Consider the following 21,958-nt stretch of genomic DNA (forward strand, 5'->3'; position numbering starts at 1 on the left):
ACAGAGCCACAATAAAGACATAAATGAGAAGCATGTTGACTTTTTAAACAAGCTGTAATGATCCTTTAAATGATCGCTCGCTCCATCTTTTTAAGGAGACTCAATTAAAGCCGATGCCTGGGAAATTTCAGCTTTATATAAACCTACAACAAAATAACTTGATTTAATAGCAATAACAGCAGCAAACTCACTGATAAACTAAACAGAATACCAAGTGCTTTATTGTTTTTTGTCTTTTTTATTACTATTTTTTAAGAATTATTAAAATGTACAAAAAAAGACAACAAACACAACATAATATATTATCTGAGACTGGTGTGTGTGTTTCCCTCCCTCTGTGGTCAGGTAAAGACAGTCAGTGGTCAAAGTGAGAGAGCAGCTTCTCCACGCTGAGTGTCAAAGGGAAACACAAAGGAGGCGAATTTCCTACCAGGGTCTTTGCCAAACTGAACAGAATTATCAATATTAATCATAAAAAAATAACAACAACATGGGGAACAGCTGACGGAGGTCCGGGCAGAGCAGGAAAACCCTCCATCCTGTGACGGAGGAGCTTCTTCACGGCCGATGTTGCAAACCGAGATGATGTCATACTGCGATGGTATGAGCGCCGTTCCAGTAGGGGGCACCAGTGCTGCTTTGTTTACCACGCAGGAGCCGTGTTCGCGAGTCGCCTCATTCGCCTGTGCAGCAAAGAAGAACAGAGCATCAGTAGAGGTATCCAAAAAGGTTTTTGTTTAATCCACACTTCTTTTTCTCAAAACAGAGAAATAAAATATTCACATTTAGAATAATTTGGCTGAAATTTAACCATCGGTGAAAAGTCTTTCAAGCAAGACACACGAAGACAAACGTGAGGGTTAAAGCGACCTTGTATTCATGTAAGAAACCACCATTAAAAGCTGGGACCGTTAACGGCTGCAAGATATTCTTGTAAAAAATAAATAAATAAATAAATACTAGCATTTAACCTTTGCTTAGTTTTAATGGAAAAACTACGCTCAACATCAGGACTTCTGATTCCTCTCTGGATCATTTGGTGTTTTTTTCAGGCTGATGCTGGCCAACGTCAGCCTGCATGATAACAGGGACAGAATCCAAACTATCGAATGTAGTGATGTCTCGTTTTCAGTTGATGAGGTTGGATCATTCATCCACGTTCTGGAGTTTATTTGATTCAGTTTATCAGCCGACTCCTTTTTTTTTTTCTCTCCAGCTAATCAAATAATGATTTAAAATAACAGGCCACACCCACCTTGTGTTTCTGTCCTGGTCTCTGATCTTCTTCTCCATCTCTGCGTCTGTCAGCGTCTCCAGCAGGGGGCACCACTGGTCAGCATCACCTGTGTTTCTGATTGCTATCTCCACTGTGGGCAGAGGGTTTTCACTGCAAAAGAAAAACCAACAGAGACTTTAATTCAGTTTCCTTTACTACAACGACCGCTTCCTGCTGCAGCTCACACTGTGATGTCATTGAGTTTAAATGTTTTCCAGTCATGAGGTTCAAAGACGAGTACCGGACACAGTTTCCGTTACACCAACTAAATACAGTTTTCTGCAGCTACGATGTTTGTCATGTTTTTGATCATGAAACAAATAACATTCCTGACTTTGCAGATATTTTAAAAACATCACAAGAAGTCGAAAACTGATGTAGAAACAAGCAGAAGATGAGGCACCGAAACGGCCTGAACTCATGTTTTTGTAACTGTTGACCGCCGTCGTGAGCAACCGCTGGCAGAAGCAGCTCGTTACCACATTCCCTGATGCTGAACTCTGTTCAGTGTGACTCTTCTTTGCACTGTTTGCAGTGAAAACACTTCATCAATCACTCTTCGTTGCCATGAAAGAAGCAGCAAAACAAACGGTCCTAAAGTAGTTCTTCCACAGCTGAAGTCCAGCTGTGACAGAGATCAGCGCTGCCGTCTGGGTTTCAAACATTTCATCACTTCTCGTCTGACGGCAGCAGACAGGCGGCGACATTTCAGCCGAGGGCAGAGGAAATGCACCCACCCAAAGAGACCCGAATCCAAAACCCTTCCACTTCTGACCGGTCAAAGGTCGCAGCCAGATGGCCACTGCACCAACAGCAAACACACACCCAAAAATTTCAACACTATCTGCTGCTCTGGGTTTCTGCAAGCTCAGAGTTTAACTAAAGACTTTCAAATATCAGAAAATAAATGTAATACTTGTAAAGATGACAACTCATGAAATTACCCAGTAAGTGCACATCGTTGCTGTGCAGGGTTCCTAGCATTCAACTGCACGAAATAACACTGTTGAAAGGGTACGCATACATTTTGGCTACGAGCTGCAGGCAGCCTGGATACCACATTATCAAGGAAGTCCTCAATTTCACGTGTCAGTGTTTGGGGGAATTTTGTTCACTGCTCCTCTGGATTTAAGGAAACTGTCAGGAGGTCATAAAATGACACTACAGCCTATAACATCATGTTAATGTTTTTCCCATAAATTGTATTAAATGACATACCAATTACATTTTGAAGGAAAGGTGCCGTTTTATCAGCTCACTATGGTCTTTTCAGCTTTATATTATGTTTTCTGCACATTTCCACCTCTATATTTTTTATCCTTTGACTTAACTACAGCAGCTTTGCATGAGTCACATACTGACTCAGTCTGAAGCCTCACAGGGGATACTTATACATACCTCAGGGTTCTATAAGTAATTAATACGTAAAGAAAGGCATATCCTTATCTCCTGAACTGGATTGAAATCATCTTTAAATCCAAGTCGGGTGAATTGGCGTTTACAACATTTAGCTTTCAATGAAGGCTCTGTGATGAAACGCCGCACATCCTCAGCTCATGGATGCGTAATGTTCAGCAGAATAAAATCATTTTATCAAACTATTAGACAGATATTTATTAAATACCAAAACTAATTATTTCTCCAACAAATCTTCTGTTCCTTTCTCGCCTTGCTTAGACTGCCTCTGTGATCCCGTACCTGAAGGCGTACGTCCTCTGGTGCCAGCTCAGCTGACCGCGGATGCTGTAGGCGATGGTAGTGACAAACTCCCCGCCGAGGCCGAGCTCAGAGCAAAGCTTCAGGGCAAACTTCTCTGGAGAGTTCTCCCTCTCAGACATGTCCCACTCAAACTGGTCCACCAGAGAGATGTTCCCAACGTGGATGTTAAGCTGGAACAAGAAGAGAAGAAGACTGGGTAAACTTTTCTGTGCTACAGGTATGAACACGTCCGTTTACGTGGAGTGAGCATCACCTTGATGATCACCCTCTGGTCCGTCTGGTCCTCCAGGAGGCTGTCTGTCGGATAAGACTCGATCTGCTGTCGGATGGCGGAGGCGATGGCGGGGACAAAGGCCAGCGGGTTGAGGTCCAAGTCGTCACACAGGATCTCAGCGAACATCTCGGGTGAAATGAGCTTCTCTGTAAATTCCAGGAAAGGAGAACAAGTTTATAGTCTCGTGCTGACTTACTAAATTTCCAAGCTGAGAGGATGTGGTGACGTTACCGTTCATATTCCAGGTGAACGCATCCCTGAGCTTCTGCCCCTCAATCTCCATGTCCAGGCGGATCGGAACGAGGACTTCGGACTGAGTGGCATTTTCATGGATCACTGCTGGATCGTGGTCATCAAAGCTGGGAAAGAACCACCCCAAGAAATAAGAAATTATAACCAAAGAAAATAAAAATCAACAGTTAAATATCCGGATGGTCTGAAAGATATAAATGATAGATTTTATTTTTAAACATAAAACTTTTATCTGTAAGTTAGTCTTTGCTCTAAAATTTAGTTCGTTAGATCTGCTTCTGTGTGCAACGACATTAAGCACTGAAGATGCAAATTCAATATTATTAGAAATTATTCATAACAGATATTAAAATAAAACCTTTTCATTAAATATAACAAAACTTTAAACAGAAAAATCACCCTTCTTATCCTTGCTAAAAGAGAAGATGTGTTGCTCTTTTCATCAATCGGCACAAGTCAAATGTACCAAAAATAAAAAGAAATGCATGTTTTCACTTTATTGGAAATACATTATTTAAAATCTGTTTTAATCTGCCTCACAATTATTTATTTGTGTTTATTTATGTTCCTTTTTAAATGACCTGTATTTGACAGATACAATCAAAGATAATAATAATAATAATGGGATTCCTTCTTAATATTAAAACATAGAAACTTTAGCCAGAGATCCACAGTATAACATCTTCTACTGGAGAGAATGTGTGTTGATTTTCGTGCACTCCAATACTAAATGCTCTTCAGTCTCTCCAACAGCTCGATGCTCACCACAGGGGGAAGGTCCTCTTCTTGTCCCGGCCCAGTCGGCTGCGGTTGATGGTGGTGGAGCAGGGCACGGCGTCCAGATGATGGGAACTGTTGGGCAGCGTGGGAACCCACTGACTGTTCCTCTTTGCCTTCTGTTCCCTGGCGGGAGACAAACACAGAGAGATTAGGATCTAAAGTAAATAAAGTGCGATGTTATGTATTTAATGGAGTCTCTGGAATTGACTCCTATCCGGGAGGCCTGGAAAGGGTTAGCCTAAATGGAGCTTTAGGACTCGACTGTCCTTGAGGCCTTTTAGCAGACAAAACAAATGACAGCTCTAGCTCCTTGTTGACTAGATTTTCTTATCTGCAGGGTTGAGGCAGGAGGAGGTGTATGAAACTCTGTAAGAGCACAGCTTCACAAGTGGATCAGCATACCTGGTGCAGCACATCTTTATAAAAACGCAGCAAAAACCAGTGAAAAAGCTAATATGACAGAAGTGCCAGCACTTCCTCTAACAGCCACTTTAGGATGGCTTCAAAAGTGAGTCAGTCAAAGGATTATCATGTTAAAAGAATAAGCTAGCATGTTTACAGCCAGTGTTCTCGGTCTCTCCGGATAGTTTCTCCTCCTGTTTGTAAGGGTAGTCTCTGAACTGGACCGCTCTCCTCTCCTCTTTTAATGCAATTGTTTGTTGTTTCCTTAATAGATATTAAGGTGTTATTTACACATTTATGTATTTACGTCCACACGATTCACCCAAAACATAATCTATATTTTTGTGTTATTATCTACGTGACTGAAAACAGATCTCTCATCTCTAACAAATAAATAACTAAAATTATAATGACACACAGTAGGGGATGTTGTCCTGTTTTGTAAATTTTATAAGTAATGGGGGTACCTGAGGTAGGCGGGAGGCTCAGTGCTGATAGAAACCGCTTTGTACTTTTCGTCATTTCCTTCAAGAATCTCCTCGACCTCAGAAGCCTTCAGCAGGGTCACGCTGGTGGCCAGCTGAGTGTAGCCATGGTCTGAATGAGAAGAAAGAGGTCGTTCAAATCAACAAAGAAGCAGCAGCCAATGAACTGAAGGTGAGATTGAGCGGAACAAATAAAACAATGTGTCAGATTACATAACCTTCACCACATCTGTAAATAAAAAAAGATTACAATCTGTAATTCTGCAAAAGCAAACAGATGAACATGAACACTTGTGACATTTAAATGAGTTATTGTTGGAAAACTGTCACCATCAAGGTACTGGTCCTGTCACAAATCCTTTTGTGGGCAAAATCACATTCAATGCAAGAAAGATTAAATGACATAAGTGTCACTTTATTTCAGTTTAGACAAATTATGAGTGCTGTGAGAAAAAAATAAAATGTAAGCAGAAGTTCAGCTTGGTTGACTCAGACTCTTTGTGTTCTACCTCTTCAGTGCCCCCTGCTGGACTGCAAGCAATTTCTGTATAAATCTGGAAAGACCCTCAGAGGAAACCGAGCTTTTCTCTACTGACCGTGTGATGACTCCACGATTTTCTTTCGTTCTTCTACCGACGCCAGTTTTCTCCATAATGACGGGTACCTTTTATACAAGGAGCCTCTAAACATGCGAAGGTAGTTTCCCACCTGGACAAACAAAGACATGGACAAGGCGATCATGAAGAGAATCTCAATAACAAGTTTTCACATTTAGGTAATTTCTTACTATAAAAAAAAGAAGTTTTTTTGTATTGTAGTGCATTTTGTATATTTTATACTTTTTATGGGGAATATATTATGCCCTGCCCTTATATCGGGTTGTTCATATGCCAGAGTAACGCCAAACCAAAAGAGATTCAGGTCTCATTATTGCTGAACAGTGCAAAAGTAAATATAGCAGCAGGAAATGGACTGTTTCGATTTATTCTCCAACCAGAAACCACAGGTAGAAATAATGATGCTCTCTCACTCTGCATAACACTGGGGTGTATATGTATGTTATTGGGATTTGTAATGGCATGCTTCCTACTTCTACAGATGTTTTTATTTTTATTTTTTTTATTTATAAACAGGAATTGGCTCATTTCTGTGTGCCAGAACCTAAAAGGAAGTGTAAAACACAGGAAGGCAGCAATATGGTGATATAAGGTATTGACAACTAATACACGTTTTGCATTCAAATAATTTAAAACCATTGTTAAATTAACCAACAATATGTTGGTTAATGGCTAACAAAGGAATAGATAACAGAGACTGTCTTGATGCATGCTCAATCATCCAGTAAATCCCAAAAGGTTGATTCTGTTCAACTGGACGTAGCGTTTTCAGTGGGAGAAACATTTCGTCACTCACCTCACAGCCCATTGGTCATTCAGTGGGCTATTGTGCAAATGTGCTGTTTATACGTTTGGGGAAACCTGCAGTCAGCTGAGACTGAAGAAGTCACTTGGATGAGTGACAAAACATTTCTCCAACTAAAAACACTACGTCCAGATGAACAGAATCAACCTTTTGAGACATAACAGAGACAGTATTCGTTTGATAAACACAATTTTTTCTCAGCAACAGATTCCTTCGACCTCGCTGTCTGAGGGAACGCTACAGGAGGTCATTCCTTCCTGCTGCTAACAGACATATGGACAACTCAATTTCCCTCTGGGATTAATAAAGTCTCTGATTCTCATTGTGAAATGCAATCATTAAATGAAATGACAGCCCCATTCTGTCATTTTAGTCACCAAACTGTCATGATCCCTAAATATGTAAATATTAAATTCAATCAGGACTATTGATTGACTGACAATTAGTAGTTACACCATTTCTCTGGATATTTTTTTGTCATTTCTACCCTCCATTTGTGCCAGGAAAACAAATATGCATTATCAACAGCTGCTTTTTTTCCAGCCTACAATGTGCATGTTAAAGACACGTTTTTAAAGGCCTTGTTTCATGAATGCAGAAAAATCTTAAGCTTCCAGAACAAACTTGCAACTGTTCATGAAGATGTTTCTAGCTAAAAGCTGGAAAGGTAGGATGTAGGAAAAGTACTGGAAAACACCTGCCCTGCCAACAATGAGCCCTACAATTTTACAACGGTGCGACGTTCATTTAAGCTACGTAACTCCGAACAGACCAACAAACCCGTAAGAACACTGTGAAGTGTCAGGTGATACACCATCTTGAATTACAGACCCAGAAACGACACAAATCGAGTAAAATTATCTCTTTTGTTATATTAAACACCGCTAACTACCCAGCTGATTACTAGCAGTTCGGGAGCAGAAACCGAGCAAACATCCGGGTGCAAGTTTTCAAGTTAAATGTCAATCTGAAACACCAGAACATAGGTGGACTTTCTTCCCCGGTGGTAAGGTTCTAAAATTATTTAGCAACAGATCTGAAATCAATGAATGAGCTTCAGCGCTACTGGCGTCGTTAGCTAAACTATGCTAGGCTAAGATAAGCTAACGGATTGGTCACCAGATTAAACGAGGCATTATCCGTTCAAACACGTATATATTTACAACAACAGACTGTCGAATACGTTAAATACTGACCTCCGATCCGATCATGTAATAGTCTCCATCCTCCTCGAGCTGAAATTTTACCGGTTTTTGTCCAAACGTTTTGCTCAGCGCCATACTGAAATAACAAAGCTCTGTGCCACTGCGCAGGCGCACGTGACGACGAGCTCGTTCTGTCCCAGTTAGATGACGTAGAACATACGCGTCGAGCAGCCTATTTGAATTTTTTTATGTTTAGTGAGACAATTTAAACAGCTCTGTTTAGGTGTCACCGCATCGAAAATCATCCCAAAAAACACTAAAATAAATGAAATAATAATTTTCCATTGACATGCTATGAAAATGCTACATTTTACAAAAGAAGACCCTAAATATGACCATGGTAATAATCATACCTCCTGTATCTTACACAGGAGTTCATGTTTAGCATTTTTGAGTGTGTTAAACAGCTTTATGACATCAGTCTATGATTTCCAGTTTGAGATGACACATGTAGAAAGCACTCAGGTGCATCTCATCAAAGAGGACACAAACACCTCATACTAGCTGTCAGCATGGTGGTGGAGGGCTAATGACTTAGGCTAGTTTTGCTACCACGGGCCCAGGGCCCCTTACAGTCTTTGAGTCAACCATTAACTCCTCTGTATGAAATGCCATCTTTGCACAGCAGCAAATTTACAACACAATGGCTGAAAAAGGAAAGAATCAAGGGGTGGCAATGGCTCAGGCCACACCTCAACCTGACTGAAATGCTGTGGTGGGAACTTAAGAAAGTTATAAAAAAGAGCGGGCCAAAATTCCTTCACAATGTGAGAGATGGATAGTCATTTAGGTCTTAAAGTTATCGCTGCTACAGGTGGTTCTACAAGTTACTGAAGTTTTTCCACACAGTGCTTCTAGATTTTGGCTTCATTATTGTTAAATAGAATTTGACATGATGTAATATGTTGGTCATCAAAAGCTCTGTTTACCTCAAGTTTAATACCCAGTAAGGGCCAGATCAGTTTTATGTTCCGATACCTAAAAATCGGATGTACTGTTTTAAAAAAAACAAACCACAGAAATCATGAAAGTTTATAGAGGTTCTCCTTAAAAATAAGCACAAAAGAGACACAGAAAGTCCTTTTACTTTTATAAACTTAATGTTTATTCATATATACATGAATATATTAATCTATAACCAAGAAAGGAGAGAATGTACAATGCAAAACAAAATCTTTATATACAAATTAATAAATAAACAAAGACAATCAAGGACAGTTTCTGTTTTCTACACAGGTTTTGTGTTCTTGGGGAAAGTAAAACAAAGAAGCAGTTAGAAAAAGTTCTGAAATCTTTTTGTTAAAATGGGAAATGGCACCCGAGCACAGTTCAGGGAACAAAATAAAAGAATTAAAATACACACACACACACACACACACACACACACACACACACACACACACACACACACACACACACACACACACACAAAAGCTGGTTTCCAGTTTGTTGTATTTTTTCTCCTTGTAAACGCAGCCTTTTTTCTTTTTTTGTTCAAACTCGCACAGAATCAGGTCAAATCACAAAAAGGTATGTCACTGTCAGCACGGGCTACAACGAAACACAGACTGGTCCATCACGTCAACCTCACCAGCACAGAAATGCTCGCAGGGTCAGGAAATTTGACACAAAGGTCCGCGCACTTACACAAAGAGATGGAGCTGCTGCAGAAAACCTGCTTTCCGACTACTCCAAACATCCAGAAAAAACAGGACTCAAAGTATGAAAGTTTCGTTCCAACCAAACAGTACAGAGAAGGAACTGATGCTGCATTCAGGTCACGTTTGGAAAAGTGAAACTCTAAGGCTGGGGATGTTCTGTTTTGCTTATTGTCAGCCGAATGTGGATTTATGTGAAGGGGGAAATGGTTCAGAAGCAGACTAACGCTTGGACGTTTTGATCTTTTCAGTGATAGATGTTGACAGTAAGACAAATAGTGATTATAACACAGCCTTATTGTTTATAAAAATGATTGTTTTTGTCAGATTTGTTCTCTCATTTATATTTATGTAATCAATTACTGACATGTAGGAGACAAAACAATTTTTCACAGAAATAGCATGAAATTTTCAAGGTCCTGTTGTGTAAAGAGGAAGGGAGAAGGCTGCATGCTGCACTGATTGGCTTGGATGATATCACAACAATATGTTGGTTAGCACCATTGCCTCACAGCAACAAGGTCCTGGGTTTGAATCCACTGACCGGCCAGACCCTGTGCCTTCGTGGGCTCTCTACGGGTACTCTGGCTTTCTCCCACTGTTTGCATGTTCAGTTAATTGGTGTCTCTAAATTGGCTGCAGGTGCAACTGTGAGCGTCAATGATTATCCATCTGTTAGCCGACAAACTGGGGACCAGCCCAGGGTGTACCCCGTCTCCCCCTCTATGTTAGCTGCGATAGGCTCCAGCGACCCTGATAGATAACCAGAAAAGAATGGATAAAAATCCCAACAGCATGAGGTAAAAAAGAACAGATGCTGCTGTGACTATGCTGAGTTGAGGCCATGGAACACATGAAAATGCCATCAGACGCAGTCTACGAGTGAAATATTCAAATATATGTTGCTAGTTTTGGTTTTAGAAGAAGCTGTGTGTACTATTTTCCTCTAGGAAGTTGAGGCTAAAGAGGGTAAGACTTCAAACTTGAGGTCAGGTCAGCTCACTAATAAAGTGTAAGCGGGTCCTCTGCAAGTTACAAACTGCTTAGATGAAAGAAAAAGTTAAACTTATTCCAAAAGTGGCAAAACTGCAGTTCCTTTATTGGCCACTTGGGGCTGACCCAATTTCACCCGCATAGAAATGCCAGTTTTGTAGCTGTTTTCATTACTAGAAATTGGTCATAAGATCTCAAAGTCTGGTGTGACACGTCGTGTAATCCAGCCTGTGATGTTTGGTTGGAAAAAAAGATTCAGACATGCCAAACAAAGATTTTAAAACATGAAAAACATTTTCATGAAAGTGCAGTTTTTACGTCAGCGCCTGACAAACACGTCTGCTTCAAGTTTCTCGGACAACAGTCTCCACAGGGAAATGGGTCAACACATTTTTTTTTTTTTCCATAGTGTTCTCCCCTTTTTTTCTTCTAGAAAACAACAGTAAACAAACAAACTGTGAAAAGGCAGAGGACCCGTCTGTTCAACCTTTTTCTGTCTTTACATGTTTTGTTTTGTTTTTTTTGGCACATGTAGGGTCAAGCCTGCCGCCTTTGCTGCTCGCCTGAGAGATGAGCAAAGGGCGGATGTTCACTAAGACATCATTAGAAGGGAATGAGACGTTTGGGTTCACAGTGCTCGACAGGACGCGCCGATCAACAGGCAGAGAGGGCAGAGTGAAAGGGTCGAAGGTCACAGTGTTCAACAGCGAAGGATTTCACGCCACAGCGGTAACAAACAACACCCACGACAGCCGGACGCCGTGCCTCCAGCTCATCATCACCATATTGCTATCACTCTTTTCTTTTTTAACAGGCGTTTCATTCATTTGATCGTTTGTACGTGACCTTCATGCAGATGAAAAAACAAACAAAAAAGGCAAAACATGGTCGCAGCACAGGCCAGATGATTTGTTGTTGTGGCGATATTAATAACACATCAGGAAAAAGTCCAACCTCAGATTTTAGCGTGTTTCCGATGACTTAATCTTTTTTTTTTTTTTAATTTCCCATTTCCTCCACTTCCCAGAATGCTTTGCAACAGATTTTGATGTTTTCTTTTCACCAGTGTGAAAGAAGACAGACATACTCTGATGTCATTTATTGTATCTAATGGCCAGCAGTGGGCGACGCCTGCAGCTGCAAATAGACTTCTATTACAGAAAATGACCACACTACTCACATGACCTATGACCTCAGGAAACAGTTTCCTCTTAAGTTTATGGTCTCAATTGTTAGATTCAAGTATTAGTGCATATAATATTGTGTAAGTCTTTGGAAACCATGGTCCCCATTAGAGGTGGTTGTCATTCCCTAGCCTATGACGGTGTCTCTTAGTCGCTCAGCTGATTCACCCCCTGCTACTGATGGCTCGTTACAGTGGGTATGTCCATCTTTAGTATACAGTTTATGTTTATCACCTCTGCACCGCTTTGTATTAGATCTGGCAAATGTTCTTGGTTAAGCCACATTAGTCTGGCATCGGTTTAGCTGTGATCAGATGTGTTTCTGCTGTAAGAAACAACTCAGTTTTGTCATTTAGCACCTGCGGAAATGAAGGAAATACCAACCACAAATATTTGAAGCAAGTCACCAAAAATTGCTTGTTAAAAAACCAGCGCTGAGTGTGTTTAAGGTTGGATTTTTACCTTTAAAGAAACAGAGAGCATAAAGAGAAGAGTTTGTTCCCCTGTGTTCAGTCTGGCAGTGTCACCGTCTTTCGCCTGGGCGCCTACGCACGAAACATTCAGGAGCTCTTCTGTACGCTAACAGGAACAGAGAACCTAAAAATCACCCAAAGCTACTTTTCCCCCCCCACATGTGCTGTTAGTTAGAGCCCAGAGAGGAAAGACTCTGCTGCCATCACAGACACGTAAAAAACCACAGATGATACCGCAGCGCTCACCTGGCCCATCATGGCACATTTGGAAACTGATGGTTATGAAAGCCAAGCCGCCATGTTGGAAGCACAGCTAAAACAGAGAGTATCGACTCTACCGGGCAGAGCGGCCCTTTTTACTTATTATTTCTGTAATGCCTCGTGTCCCTCAGACGTTTCTGTGTTCCTACATGGCGGCTGGTGGTCAGGAGGAAGAGAAAAAACAAAAACGTGAGGTGCAGCTCATTATGACGTCTTCAGAAAGATAAGTAGCAGCACCATATCAAAGAGAGAGATGCAAACAAATGTACAAAGAGAAAAGAACAAAGCGTCGAGTCTGTTAACAAAATCTCGTGGTCCGTTTGAAAAGAATATACTGCACAGATGGTGTTAATCGATATATACACTCAGTTTTTTTGTGTCTTGTTCTCAGCTCATGTTTCTGTCCCACTCTGTGGCATCCTTCTCCATGTAGTGGTTACGATTCATTAATTAATAATAATAATAATAATAATAATAAAAAGAAAACAGTGGCATGTGATTCATGGCTGCGCCCACTGGTTTTGACACCACGTCTCTGTTTCAGGCCACGTGACCTTTTATTTTTGTGTATGTGTAACATGGCAGCGTTCAGGAGTTTATAGAGTCCAGATCTCTCCACGCTCGCGTCAGCGTCGCTGGTGTTAAAATGCTGAGGCGGCAGAGAGCGAAACCTTAAAGTGCTGCAGTCCTGCAGGCACTGTCGACATCAGGGACCACCGGGGCAAAAGCGGTGGCGGCGGTGCGCTTGAAACAAAAGCTCCCTGAAAAAGTAGAATCACATTCAGACACCTTTCTGTCCGTTAGTGTTTGCTCCACGCAGGAGGGTGCGAGCATGAAGACCGCAGAGTGATCACACAGGGACGAGGCTCTGCAACATGGTTTAAAAAAAAGCAGGAAAAAAAAAAGTGTTTTTGTCGAAGGTGCAGAAACGACTGATCTGACCAACTGATGTTAAGATGTAAACAGCTGTAAACGAAACGTAAAAGGACCGGGAGATCTGATGCTTTTCCATGAGCCGGCTGAAGCAGCCAACACGCCTCGTTTGTTTGTTCCTTTTAACGTCCTCTCAGGGTCCCGACGACGCGACAGTTAAGTGTTAAGGTGCTCCTCTGCTTCCCAAGGTGCGCTTGGTCGTTCCTCCTCTTGCGTGTCCAGTTTTTGTCTGAACAAAAACTCAAGCACCTGAGCAGAAGCTGACGAGTGGAGGCCAGAGAAGGTGATCGAGGAGGAGGAAGAGGGTGAGTGGAGGAGGAGGAGGAGGAGGAGAGAGGAAGTCTCCTCAGAAAATCCCTTTGGCGATTTTCAGTCCCTTCTGTTTCATGCGAGGCAGCGTCGAACTGGCCACGTTCTTGGCCCGCATGGGCCGTGCCAAGCCGCGCTTTTTCAGCACAAAGTCATAGTTGGCAGTGGAGTTCATGGCGTAGAAGACGTTGGCGTTGTCCGGGATCCGGAGCTCTGCAGGACGAGGTCAGAAAGAGAGAAGCAACAAGTGGTGATTAACGAGTTTAAGCAGTGTTATTCTCGGGGGACATGAAAGAAAATCAATTCTTTATCTTTCACCACATGAGAAACTGTAAATATATGCAAGTCAACACATCGGCCATTAAATTCATTTTAAATTAACAACAACTAAGACAAAACACATGTGTACTATTAATTACTCTCATATTTTTATGGAAGTTTTCACTGTGCATCAGGAACTTGTATCATAAAAGCAGCGTAATATTAAATTCACTGTTAAAAACCAATAATGAATACATGAAACAAAGAAATGATCACCTTTGTCCTCAGAGATTTTCTGCATCAGTTCGTAGTCCTCGGTCTTCTCTCGCTCCAGATTGTGTTTGATCATGGCCTTCCTGATCACCGCCGGAGTCTTGTCCTGACTCGTCACCTGAATCGCAGACAGAACATCAACATCTGTTCCTAACTATTAACCATCACTTTACACACAGAGAAAACTCTGACTTCACTGCCTCTTAAAAAGCCTGAAAGCTGTTTTTCTGCCCTCACCAGGATGCTCTTATACATGTTCCCGTTCTCCACGTCCAGGCTGACCCTGATGATGCAGCAGTCGTCCACCTGCTGGTTGTACAACGGCAGCGACAGAGTCGAGTAGTTCGACACAGCCGACACCGAGCGTTTGTGTGAGCGCGAGGCCGACAACGGGGTGGAGGAGGAGACGGAGGAGGAGGAGGCGCTGCTGGAGCCGGAGGCTGAACCAGAGCTCGAGCCCATCCCGGACGTGTCCAGAGACGACAGAGACGTACATTCCCAGAACTGAAAGGTTATCAGAGGGAGAGGTTGGTGGGAGAGGCTGAAAAATGAAGCCAATACTGAAGAAATAAAAACCTCATGCAGTTCCTCTAAAGATCACTTGCGGCTCCAAAAGCAAGTCAGTCCCCATCAATGCTTCATGTTAAAGTTTCCAACTTTACATGAACATGTTTACAGCTACAGTAAGCGATTCTGGTATCTGTAGCTAATTTTCTTCTTAATAATAAGGGGAATTATTATTGGACAATTATTACTGAGCAGGTTTGCAGCTTTCTAAATCGAGTACCCCACCCCACCCCACCCTGTCTGGTTTGCAGACAGTCATCCAAGCCATTTCAGGTTTTCAGTGTGAAATGAACAGAAAAACATAGCAGCCGTTACCGTTGAGGTTGTATCTGCAGCTGGAGCTTCTCTTCCCAGTGCTGAGACAGTTAGTTTCACCGAAGGAGTCGACGTCTGGAGGAGGACAAAGGAAAACAAAACAGAACCAGTCATCGCGCGGCCCCAGACCACTCTGACACGATGACAGCCATTATTTTTCTCCACACAGGACACAGAGATCACGCTCAAATAAACTGAACTTTAGGTGGGAACAAATGTGCTCTGTGAATAATCCCTGTGACTTAAGGACTTAAGCTCCCAGTGTGGCTGTGCGCTGGGAGTTTTTCTAAGTATAACACTGTGGAACTCACGTCTGTTTGTTGTAACTGTGAGTGATCACCAGGGGGCAGCGTGGGCTACTCTTACTCATGTTTGTAGAATTTCAGCAGTGAAGTCAAACCCAGCGTTAAACTACATGTTTATAATTCGTAGCGTTCATATCGTCTTGATTTTGAAGGCTAAACCTTGGTGTAGTCACAATGTCACACGACTTCAGTACAAATGACTACAGGTCCCACCCAGGCCTGGTTTTCTGTTCAGTTTCGGTGTGTTTTGGTCCCTTTTTTGATTTTACTGATTTTCTTTTTTGTGTTTACATTTTTCCATTGTCTAAAGTGTTTCCTTGTCTTTATTTCCTTTTGTTTTGTGTGTGTTTGCCCTTCATTATCTGACTCTCCTTCTGCCCTGTTTTGAATTTTGGTTTTGTTTTCCCCGCTGAAGTTTTCTTGTAGTTTGTAGCAGTTAACATTGTCCAATAAAGGCTCGCCCTTTTGTATTCAGCCTGCTTCCGTGTCCTCCATTTGAGTCCTTCTTTCGAGTTTTATGCTCAAAGCAAAGACTTCAAACATGAGGAAACGTTTCCAGCAGATCCACTGTTGTTTTTTCCCTCCTCACAAACAGCTGCTTAAAAGTGGCTGTCACATGTTTTACATTGTGGCAGAAAATACTATGTGCAGCTTTTTCTACCTTTCTCTCGTGTCCCTCCGGTGAGTCTGACAGGAAGCTGGCGTTCACATCCTCCAGGTCTGATCCGCTCGAGCTGACAGAGGTGACGCTGAGAGCGTCGCCGCTGTCCCCCCCTCCTCCTTGGTACGGCCTGTAGTGCGAGTGGTCGAAGGACTTGGAGTGAGAGCCTGCGGCACTGCTGCAACCGGCCTCCGTCAACTGTCGGCTGCAGATGACACCGTAACAGGAGGGTTATGAAAATAAGACTGGTGGTCAAGTTTAAAACAATGGTATTAACGCTGCGACTTACTCGCTCCAGCGCTTCATGATTCCTCCGTTCTTCTTGCCTCGGAGCGTGTTGCTCGCCGACTCTGACAGAGGCTCGATCTCACAGGACAGATTGTAGCTGCGGGAACAGGAGGGAGTCAGGACGGCAAGAGAGAAAATGGGAATTCAAAGACATAAACTCAAGGATGAGATAGGATAACACGGTTAGCACCGATAACACTGAGCTGGGTCATTACACCTGCAGATGTGTAAATTTGGTGGGTTTCACCACTGCTTCCATAAATAATTCTGTCATTTTTAATGGTTTTGTATTATTTTAAACCCCTCACCGCCTCCTCTGAAATGATATTTTCACCATTTTCATCAAAACGCAGATATTTTAATCCTGACGGCAAAACTGAGGACAAACTGAATAACCCACGCTTCATGCTGGCAGCCAGTGCTGTGAATCATTTCATAAACTCCTAAAAATCTTGGAACATGTGAACATTTCATGTGTTCCTGCCAAAACTTGAGGGTTTATATATATATATATATAAATATATATATTAGTTGTTTTTAAAGCACGGCACCAAGTTTTGTTAAATTCCCCTTTTCACTGTCAGAATTAAAGGATGACTGCAGATATCCAACCACCATCAAAATAACAGCCAGATTTCCTGCTTTCCTCCGGGGTCAGAGACAGAGGGAGGAGCCTGTGATGACTGACCTCTCTGCCTCGCTGTATTTGTCCACGCCGGCGAACCACTCCCTGAAGTGGCTGTCCTGAGTGAAATTGTAGTTGTTGGAGGCCAGCTGGAGCAGTTTGATCTGAGCGATCACCTCAAACTCCTGCAACAAGAGGGCAGAGCCGAAAAAAGGGTTTGACTTTGAGATTTGGACCGGCAGATTATTTTTGATGATGACTTCAAACAAACAAAAAGAAATAATTCACCTTTCTTCTCTTCTCGAAGTTAATCAGACCACCCTGAAAAAGAAGAAAAGAAATTATTAGCAGTGATAGAAAATAAAAAATACAAACCCAGGAAGAGGGTTTAAAATCCAAAAATCATCACAGTAACGACTCCCATCTGACGTCTGACCTCAGTGTAATCCTTCATGGCAGTGTCCATCATCACCAGGTCCGTCAAGAAAGTCCCCAGGTAAGGGATCGTCCCCTGCATCACTCCCTGTTTACGGAACACGTGGAGATGAACATGCATTTAGAGTGCAAGTAACCATTTCTCTAGAACAACGTTATTTAAACCAGTGCTGCAGGAAAAATTTGATTTTCATCAGTAAGTAGTCCTGCAATCTGCAGGAGTTTAGGCTAATCACTGCTTGTTGAAATTTGTAAGAAAACTTCCAGAAAGCTAAATTTGAAGAGCAGCTGCCAATCCCCCATTCAAAATGTGATTGTACTCCTTAAGTGGATTTGATATAGAGTACTGGTTGCAGCAGATGTGCCTGTTAGCATAAGAAAAATAAGTAAATGGAGGCTGACTCAGCGCCTGAAGCAGTGCTTTGGTGGAAAAGCATCAAGCAGATAGCATGTGGTCTCACCAGGTCTCTCTGCTGCTGGTGTCTCCTCTGAGCGCGTTTAGGGTTGATTTCTAAAGTTGCAAACTTGGAGGTGCCCTCCTGCAGAATAAACAACACATGATAAGTTTTTCTGGATGCTAAAAATCACAAATGTGCAAAATAGAGGCCAAACACTAAAAATACCCAACCCTCCTTCCACCAAGGCGCAATAAGTGAGTTTTGCTCACTCACTTCTGCAGAAAAACAAACGTCCCCACAACAAACATCCCTGTGCTACATAATTCAACATCAGACACAGTTTATCCCATATTGTCTTCCTTTAAACGACTTCTGAATACACACATTTCTCCTGTAATACAGTTAGATTAATTTTTGTTGTGCGTTTCCCAAAACCACAAAATGACAGATAACACACTAAACAATAAAACATATATAAACTGAAAGAAAAATAATCATTCTGACTGACCCAGATCAAAATGCTCAGTTTTGGTCTTTTCTAAAATATAATGTTAGGCAACTTTGAACATAGCTGTAGTCGAGCTATAACATTTAAGATGCAGGTGTTTCAAATGTGGTCTTCAGTGACATCGCTTTAAAATGAGGCTCTGAAGCGAGGACGTCTCATTCCGCCTCGACTCCTTCTTCCTCATGCCTCGTCTTCGCCTCCTCCGCTTGTATCTCTCGTGGGAGGAACTGAGACCAGGGAGAGGAGTCGAGGACGTGCAATCCAGGAATGAGAAATGACGCACATCTTACAAGCTAACTCAACTCAACTCCAACCTGACACATTCTCCAAGCTTTAGAAACACTATAACTATTTCATTCCTGTCATTAGCGATTTTTAACCAGGAACCTCCCTTCAAGGATGTTTTTCTCCAAAAGCTTTTTAAACTTCATATACTTCGTTTATGTGTTACAGCAGATTAGATCTTTAAAACCTGTTCTGAAATAAAAAATAAAACATCTGCACGACCTCAAAGTAAAAACTGGGAGAAAATCCACCTCCTTGCCGTTCCTTGCGCATTCCTCAGAGTGATGTAATGCCCGGAGGCCTCCGGAGCTTCGTGCAACTCGAGCCAACTGAGTCGAGTCAACGCGGCCTGTCCCGAGCAGATAGACAGAGGCGACGCCCTGAGGTCTGCTTTCACATATTGGAGCCGTTATCTACACCTGCCAAAGGGTTCCTCCCTGTGACGTCAGCAGGGATTCCCTCAGCGGACGCCGCGGGTGTTAACTAACTCAGCATTACATCAGAAAACTTCTCAGGTTAAAAATAGGTGATTGCAATTATTTACAATGATTATGAGCTTTTTCCTAAAAATTGAGCAGTCTTTATGAGCGTGCAAATGTCAGAATGTGACAACTTAAAAACTTGTTGATTGTAAGGACAGCGCTGCAGCATAAGTGCAACTAAGTCCTGTTTCAGTCTAAGTTTCTTGTGCGATAAAAGCCAAACATCCCTACTGCTCTTCAGACCTTCTGTTTACAAGCAGCAGCCACTCAAAAGCGAGTTGGTGTAAAAGGCGGAGGAATTAAAACAGCTTGTTTCAGACAGAGGACGAATGCAAAGCCCCAGTGCAAGAAAAATAATCATTATTTTGACCTGTGAATCATGCAAAGCTTGTGTAGTAAAGTCAAAGAGTAAAGACGAGCAGCGGAAAGCATGTGCAGCCTGTTGATCTGTCATCTCATTTCCTGCTCACTCAAATATCTTGAATTTATGAATCAGCTCCTGCTGACCTTCCACTGAATGCGTCAATACGAGCAAAACACTCTGACGGTGTCAACAGGTCTCTGCATTAAACCCACTATATCGCACTAATGATGACAGCAACCTGTCAGCTGCACAGAGCCCACCCTGGACATCGTATATGGATCCTGTTGTCCAAAAGTAACAGAACAAGGTGCTCTGATGTGCAGGAAGCTTGGCTGCAGCTGTTGTGAGGAAGGATACTGACAGTAAAGGGTCACCTAGCCGTGCATCCTCCCGCCGCCTGCTCAGCTGCCACGTGTTACTGTTATGTAACTCATAAACGGATTTGTCTGCGTATTATTGTGAAGATGGCTTTTCCTTCAGCGGCTAAATACACCTCCTCCGTTTTCACTGTGCACCCCCTCAGTGTTATGTTTACATCTGTTGCTGTGACTCACCTTCACCAGCAGCTCTCGGCTCAGGGAGTAATTGTTGTCGTCAGAGAAGATCTCGGACAGCTCGCGGAAGGTTCGGAAACTTTCCCTGTAGGCGGACAAAGAGGTCAGCGCACAACAATCACTCTGCAGAGCCTGCAGGCGGGCACGAAACCTACCGTGACACTTCCTCCCAGGTCCTCTTTAGGCGGTGGATTGCGTTGCACTGCAGGGCGGAGAGGATGGCTCGCAACGAGGAGAAGTTCTTTAGTATTCGACACTCCTGAAAACAGCAATCGTTCAGTCAGAAACAAACCAAAACGGCCGTCAGTCCCAGGAGCACATGAGCTCAGCAAACCAGAAGTCTCACCCGGGCAACTTCTATCCACCTCTCCAGCAGACGGGCTCTCTGGTTGGGCTTCAGTGCCGGGTTGCTCAGGCAGGTGGTGATGACACAGTTGGTGACAGAGTTGAATTGGGCCACGGTGGCTCTGATGGTGGGAGCCAGGTGCTCCTTACCTTTCTTATCCCGCTGAGACCAAATCCCCCCCAGGCAGTGGTAGGGAACCACCTTCTTGAACAGATCCTGAATGGACGCAGAGAAAGAGGGGAGTTAAAATCGATACTTATTTCTAATTTAAAGAGAGGCGGTGCAGATACGATCTTAAGAATCAACACCACCAGGTAACTGTGCTGAAAGGGACAGGAAAGATTCTCACCGCGTCCATGAGCGTGAACTGCTCTGCCACCATGATGGGGTCAAACGACAGGAAACTGAAAGCAGGAAGCTCATCCTCAAAGCCGCTCTCTTCCTGCGTAGCAAAAGGGCAGCCGATGTGTTCCCCTAAAGAGAATAAAAAAATATATATTTTTCACACAGCTGACTCCACCCGAGCTCAACCTTAACACAGCTCCTGCACTTTTTCTGAGCCAACACTTTCTTTGTTCTTTACAGCAACAAATATCTCAGCGTTTGAACTGAAACTGAACATCTAGAGCCACCTGAAATGTGCACAGCCTTCAACTGGTTTATTCTAACACTTCAGGTTTTTATTACTGTGGGACCACCATTCTGATATGTTAAAGGAGTCCCTGCCTGCTCTGGTGTCCCTCTCTTGTCCTGCCTTCATACCATCAGGATCAGGCTCACACTGCTGTCTTCGGTGGAAGTGGGCCAGCAGGTTGCGGGCACGGCGCTCCAGGTCCGAGCCAGGGAAGTGGAGGTGAAGGTAAGCGAGGAGCTGATGTAGACACTCGTAGTTGGGAGGGCTCCAGAAGTCCTCAGAGTACTGGTCCAGCCACGCGCCCAGGATGGACGAAACAGTGCTGAAACACACAGGAAATAAAATATAAGAAAAGAGCCTCCTTAGGAAACCCACAAAGCAACAATATGAAAGTAGAAAAACAAAATTTATAGAAAGACATTCTCACATTTTCAATTTTAAGGTGCGCTTGAGAGAATTATCTACTACAGTATGTTAGTGTTTATCTGAACTGGTGACTCTTATGGTCAGGTTGTTTTTCTATCCTTTGTTATTTCCATTCTTGTGATTCAAACTAAATCTAAACAAATATGGTTTCTGTTACACAAGAGTAAAAAAAAAAAAAGCCCTGTTTTACTGAATTAATGAGCCATCTTGAAACCCTAAAAGAGCCTCTACTGCTTAAAGCTCGATGTCATTAACATGAATGACCCTCCACTTAGTTTAATACAGCTTTATTTTGGCTTAGATTTGAAACAATGGGACCTTTGAGTAATACAGCCTTCATTCAGGATATAAGGATGACGCAAATAATGCATAATGCATTATCATAAAATGCATTCAGGGTCACTACATGGCTACAAGATGGAGGAGGTGGTTTTTACTCATGAAATCATGTTCCCAGTGCGCGGATTTGAGTATCTGAAGATATCTCATTTATTTAGAAAAAAATTAAAACTGCACAATGTTTCCATGAAGTTTAAAACAACAGCTACCTGAAGTCAATGGGAGCATTTCTCAGAAAACACTGTCTTGACTTTAAGGATTTAACT

At 42.6% G+C, this 21,958-nt stretch overlaps 2 protein-coding genes across 7 annotated transcripts in view; both read right to left on the reverse strand.

Annotated features, from left to right (window-relative positions):
• Positions 1–218: 218 nt before the first annotated feature.
• smarcb1a (SWI/SNF related BAF chromatin remodeling complex subunit B1a) lies at positions 219–7,941 on the reverse strand. Its single transcript, XM_085295492.1, has 9 exons — positions 7,807–7,941; positions 5,785–5,896; positions 5,171–5,300; positions 4,287–4,424; positions 3,501–3,628; positions 3,249–3,415; positions 2,975–3,165; positions 1,256–1,387; positions 219–683 (listed from the first exon to the last, which is right to left on the reverse strand). Exons 1-9 carry the CDS (start codon positions 7,888–7,890, stop codon positions 644–646), a joined length of 1,122 nt encoding a protein of 373 aa, XP_085151618.1. The 5' UTR covers positions 7,891–7,941; the 3' UTR covers positions 219–643.
• Positions 7,942–8,896: 955 nt separating this feature from the next.
• Positions 8,897–21,958, reverse strand: part of LOC146563116 (ral guanine nucleotide dissociation stimulator-like) — a 59,299-nt gene continuing 46,237 nt past the window's right edge. For 4 of the 6 annotated variants that reach the window (XM_085295498.1, XM_085295496.1, XM_085295497.1 and 1 more), the window contains exons 4-18: positions 21,020–21,249; positions 20,643–20,767; positions 20,294–20,509; positions 20,103–20,206; positions 19,948–20,032; positions 17,818–17,895; positions 17,358–17,444; positions 17,210–17,242; positions 16,985–17,106; positions 16,298–16,393; positions 16,009–16,213; positions 15,043–15,117; positions 14,398–14,664; positions 14,164–14,278; positions 8,897–13,839 (exon numbers count right to left, since the gene is read on the reverse strand). In XM_085295498.1, coding sequence (XP_085151624.1) covers positions 13,664–13,839; positions 14,164–14,278; positions 14,398–14,664; positions 15,043–15,117; positions 16,009–16,213; positions 16,298–16,393; positions 16,985–17,106; positions 17,210–17,242; positions 17,358–17,444; positions 17,818–17,895; positions 19,948–20,032; positions 20,103–20,206; positions 20,294–20,509; positions 20,643–20,767; positions 21,020–21,249 — 2,014 coding nt within the window. In that variant the 3' untranslated portion in view covers positions 8,897–13,663. The remainder of the gene's footprint in view (positions 13,840–14,163; positions 14,279–14,397; positions 14,665–15,042; positions 15,118–16,008; positions 16,214–16,297; positions 16,394–16,984; positions 17,107–17,209; positions 17,243–17,357; positions 17,445–17,817; positions 17,896–19,947; positions 20,033–20,102; positions 20,207–20,293; positions 20,510–20,642; positions 20,768–21,019; positions 21,250–21,958) is intronic. The other 2 variants (XM_085295495.1, XM_085295494.1) reach the window with 2 other exon arrangements.

The sequence above is a fragment of the Mchenga conophoros genome, linkage group LG12 (assembly GCF_057382185.1).
Source record: "Mchenga conophoros isolate Kocher_MC1m ecotype Shallow Benthic linkage group LG12, M_conophoros_male_GT1.1, whole genome shotgun sequence".
Classification (NCBI taxonomy): Eukaryota; Metazoa; Chordata; class Actinopteri; order Cichliformes; family Cichlidae; genus Mchenga; species Mchenga conophoros.

What these genes read in the sequence shown, in the direction of transcription:
- smarcb1a (XM_085295492.1), bottom strand. Translation starts at nt 7,890, where the DNA reads ATGGCGCTGAGCAAAACGTTTGGACAAAAACCGGTAAAATTTCAGCTC. An exon ending in AAGAGGACCTTCCCCCTGTG is followed by an intron (nt 3,629 to 4,286) that starts GTGAGCATCGAG and finishes GTTCTTTCCCAG; the next exon opens with CTTTGATGACCACGATCCAG. An exon ending in ACCAGAGGGTGATCATCAAG is followed by an intron (nt 3,166 to 3,248) that starts GTGATGCTCACT and finishes TTCTTGTTCCAG; the next exon opens with CTTAACATCCACGTTGGGAA.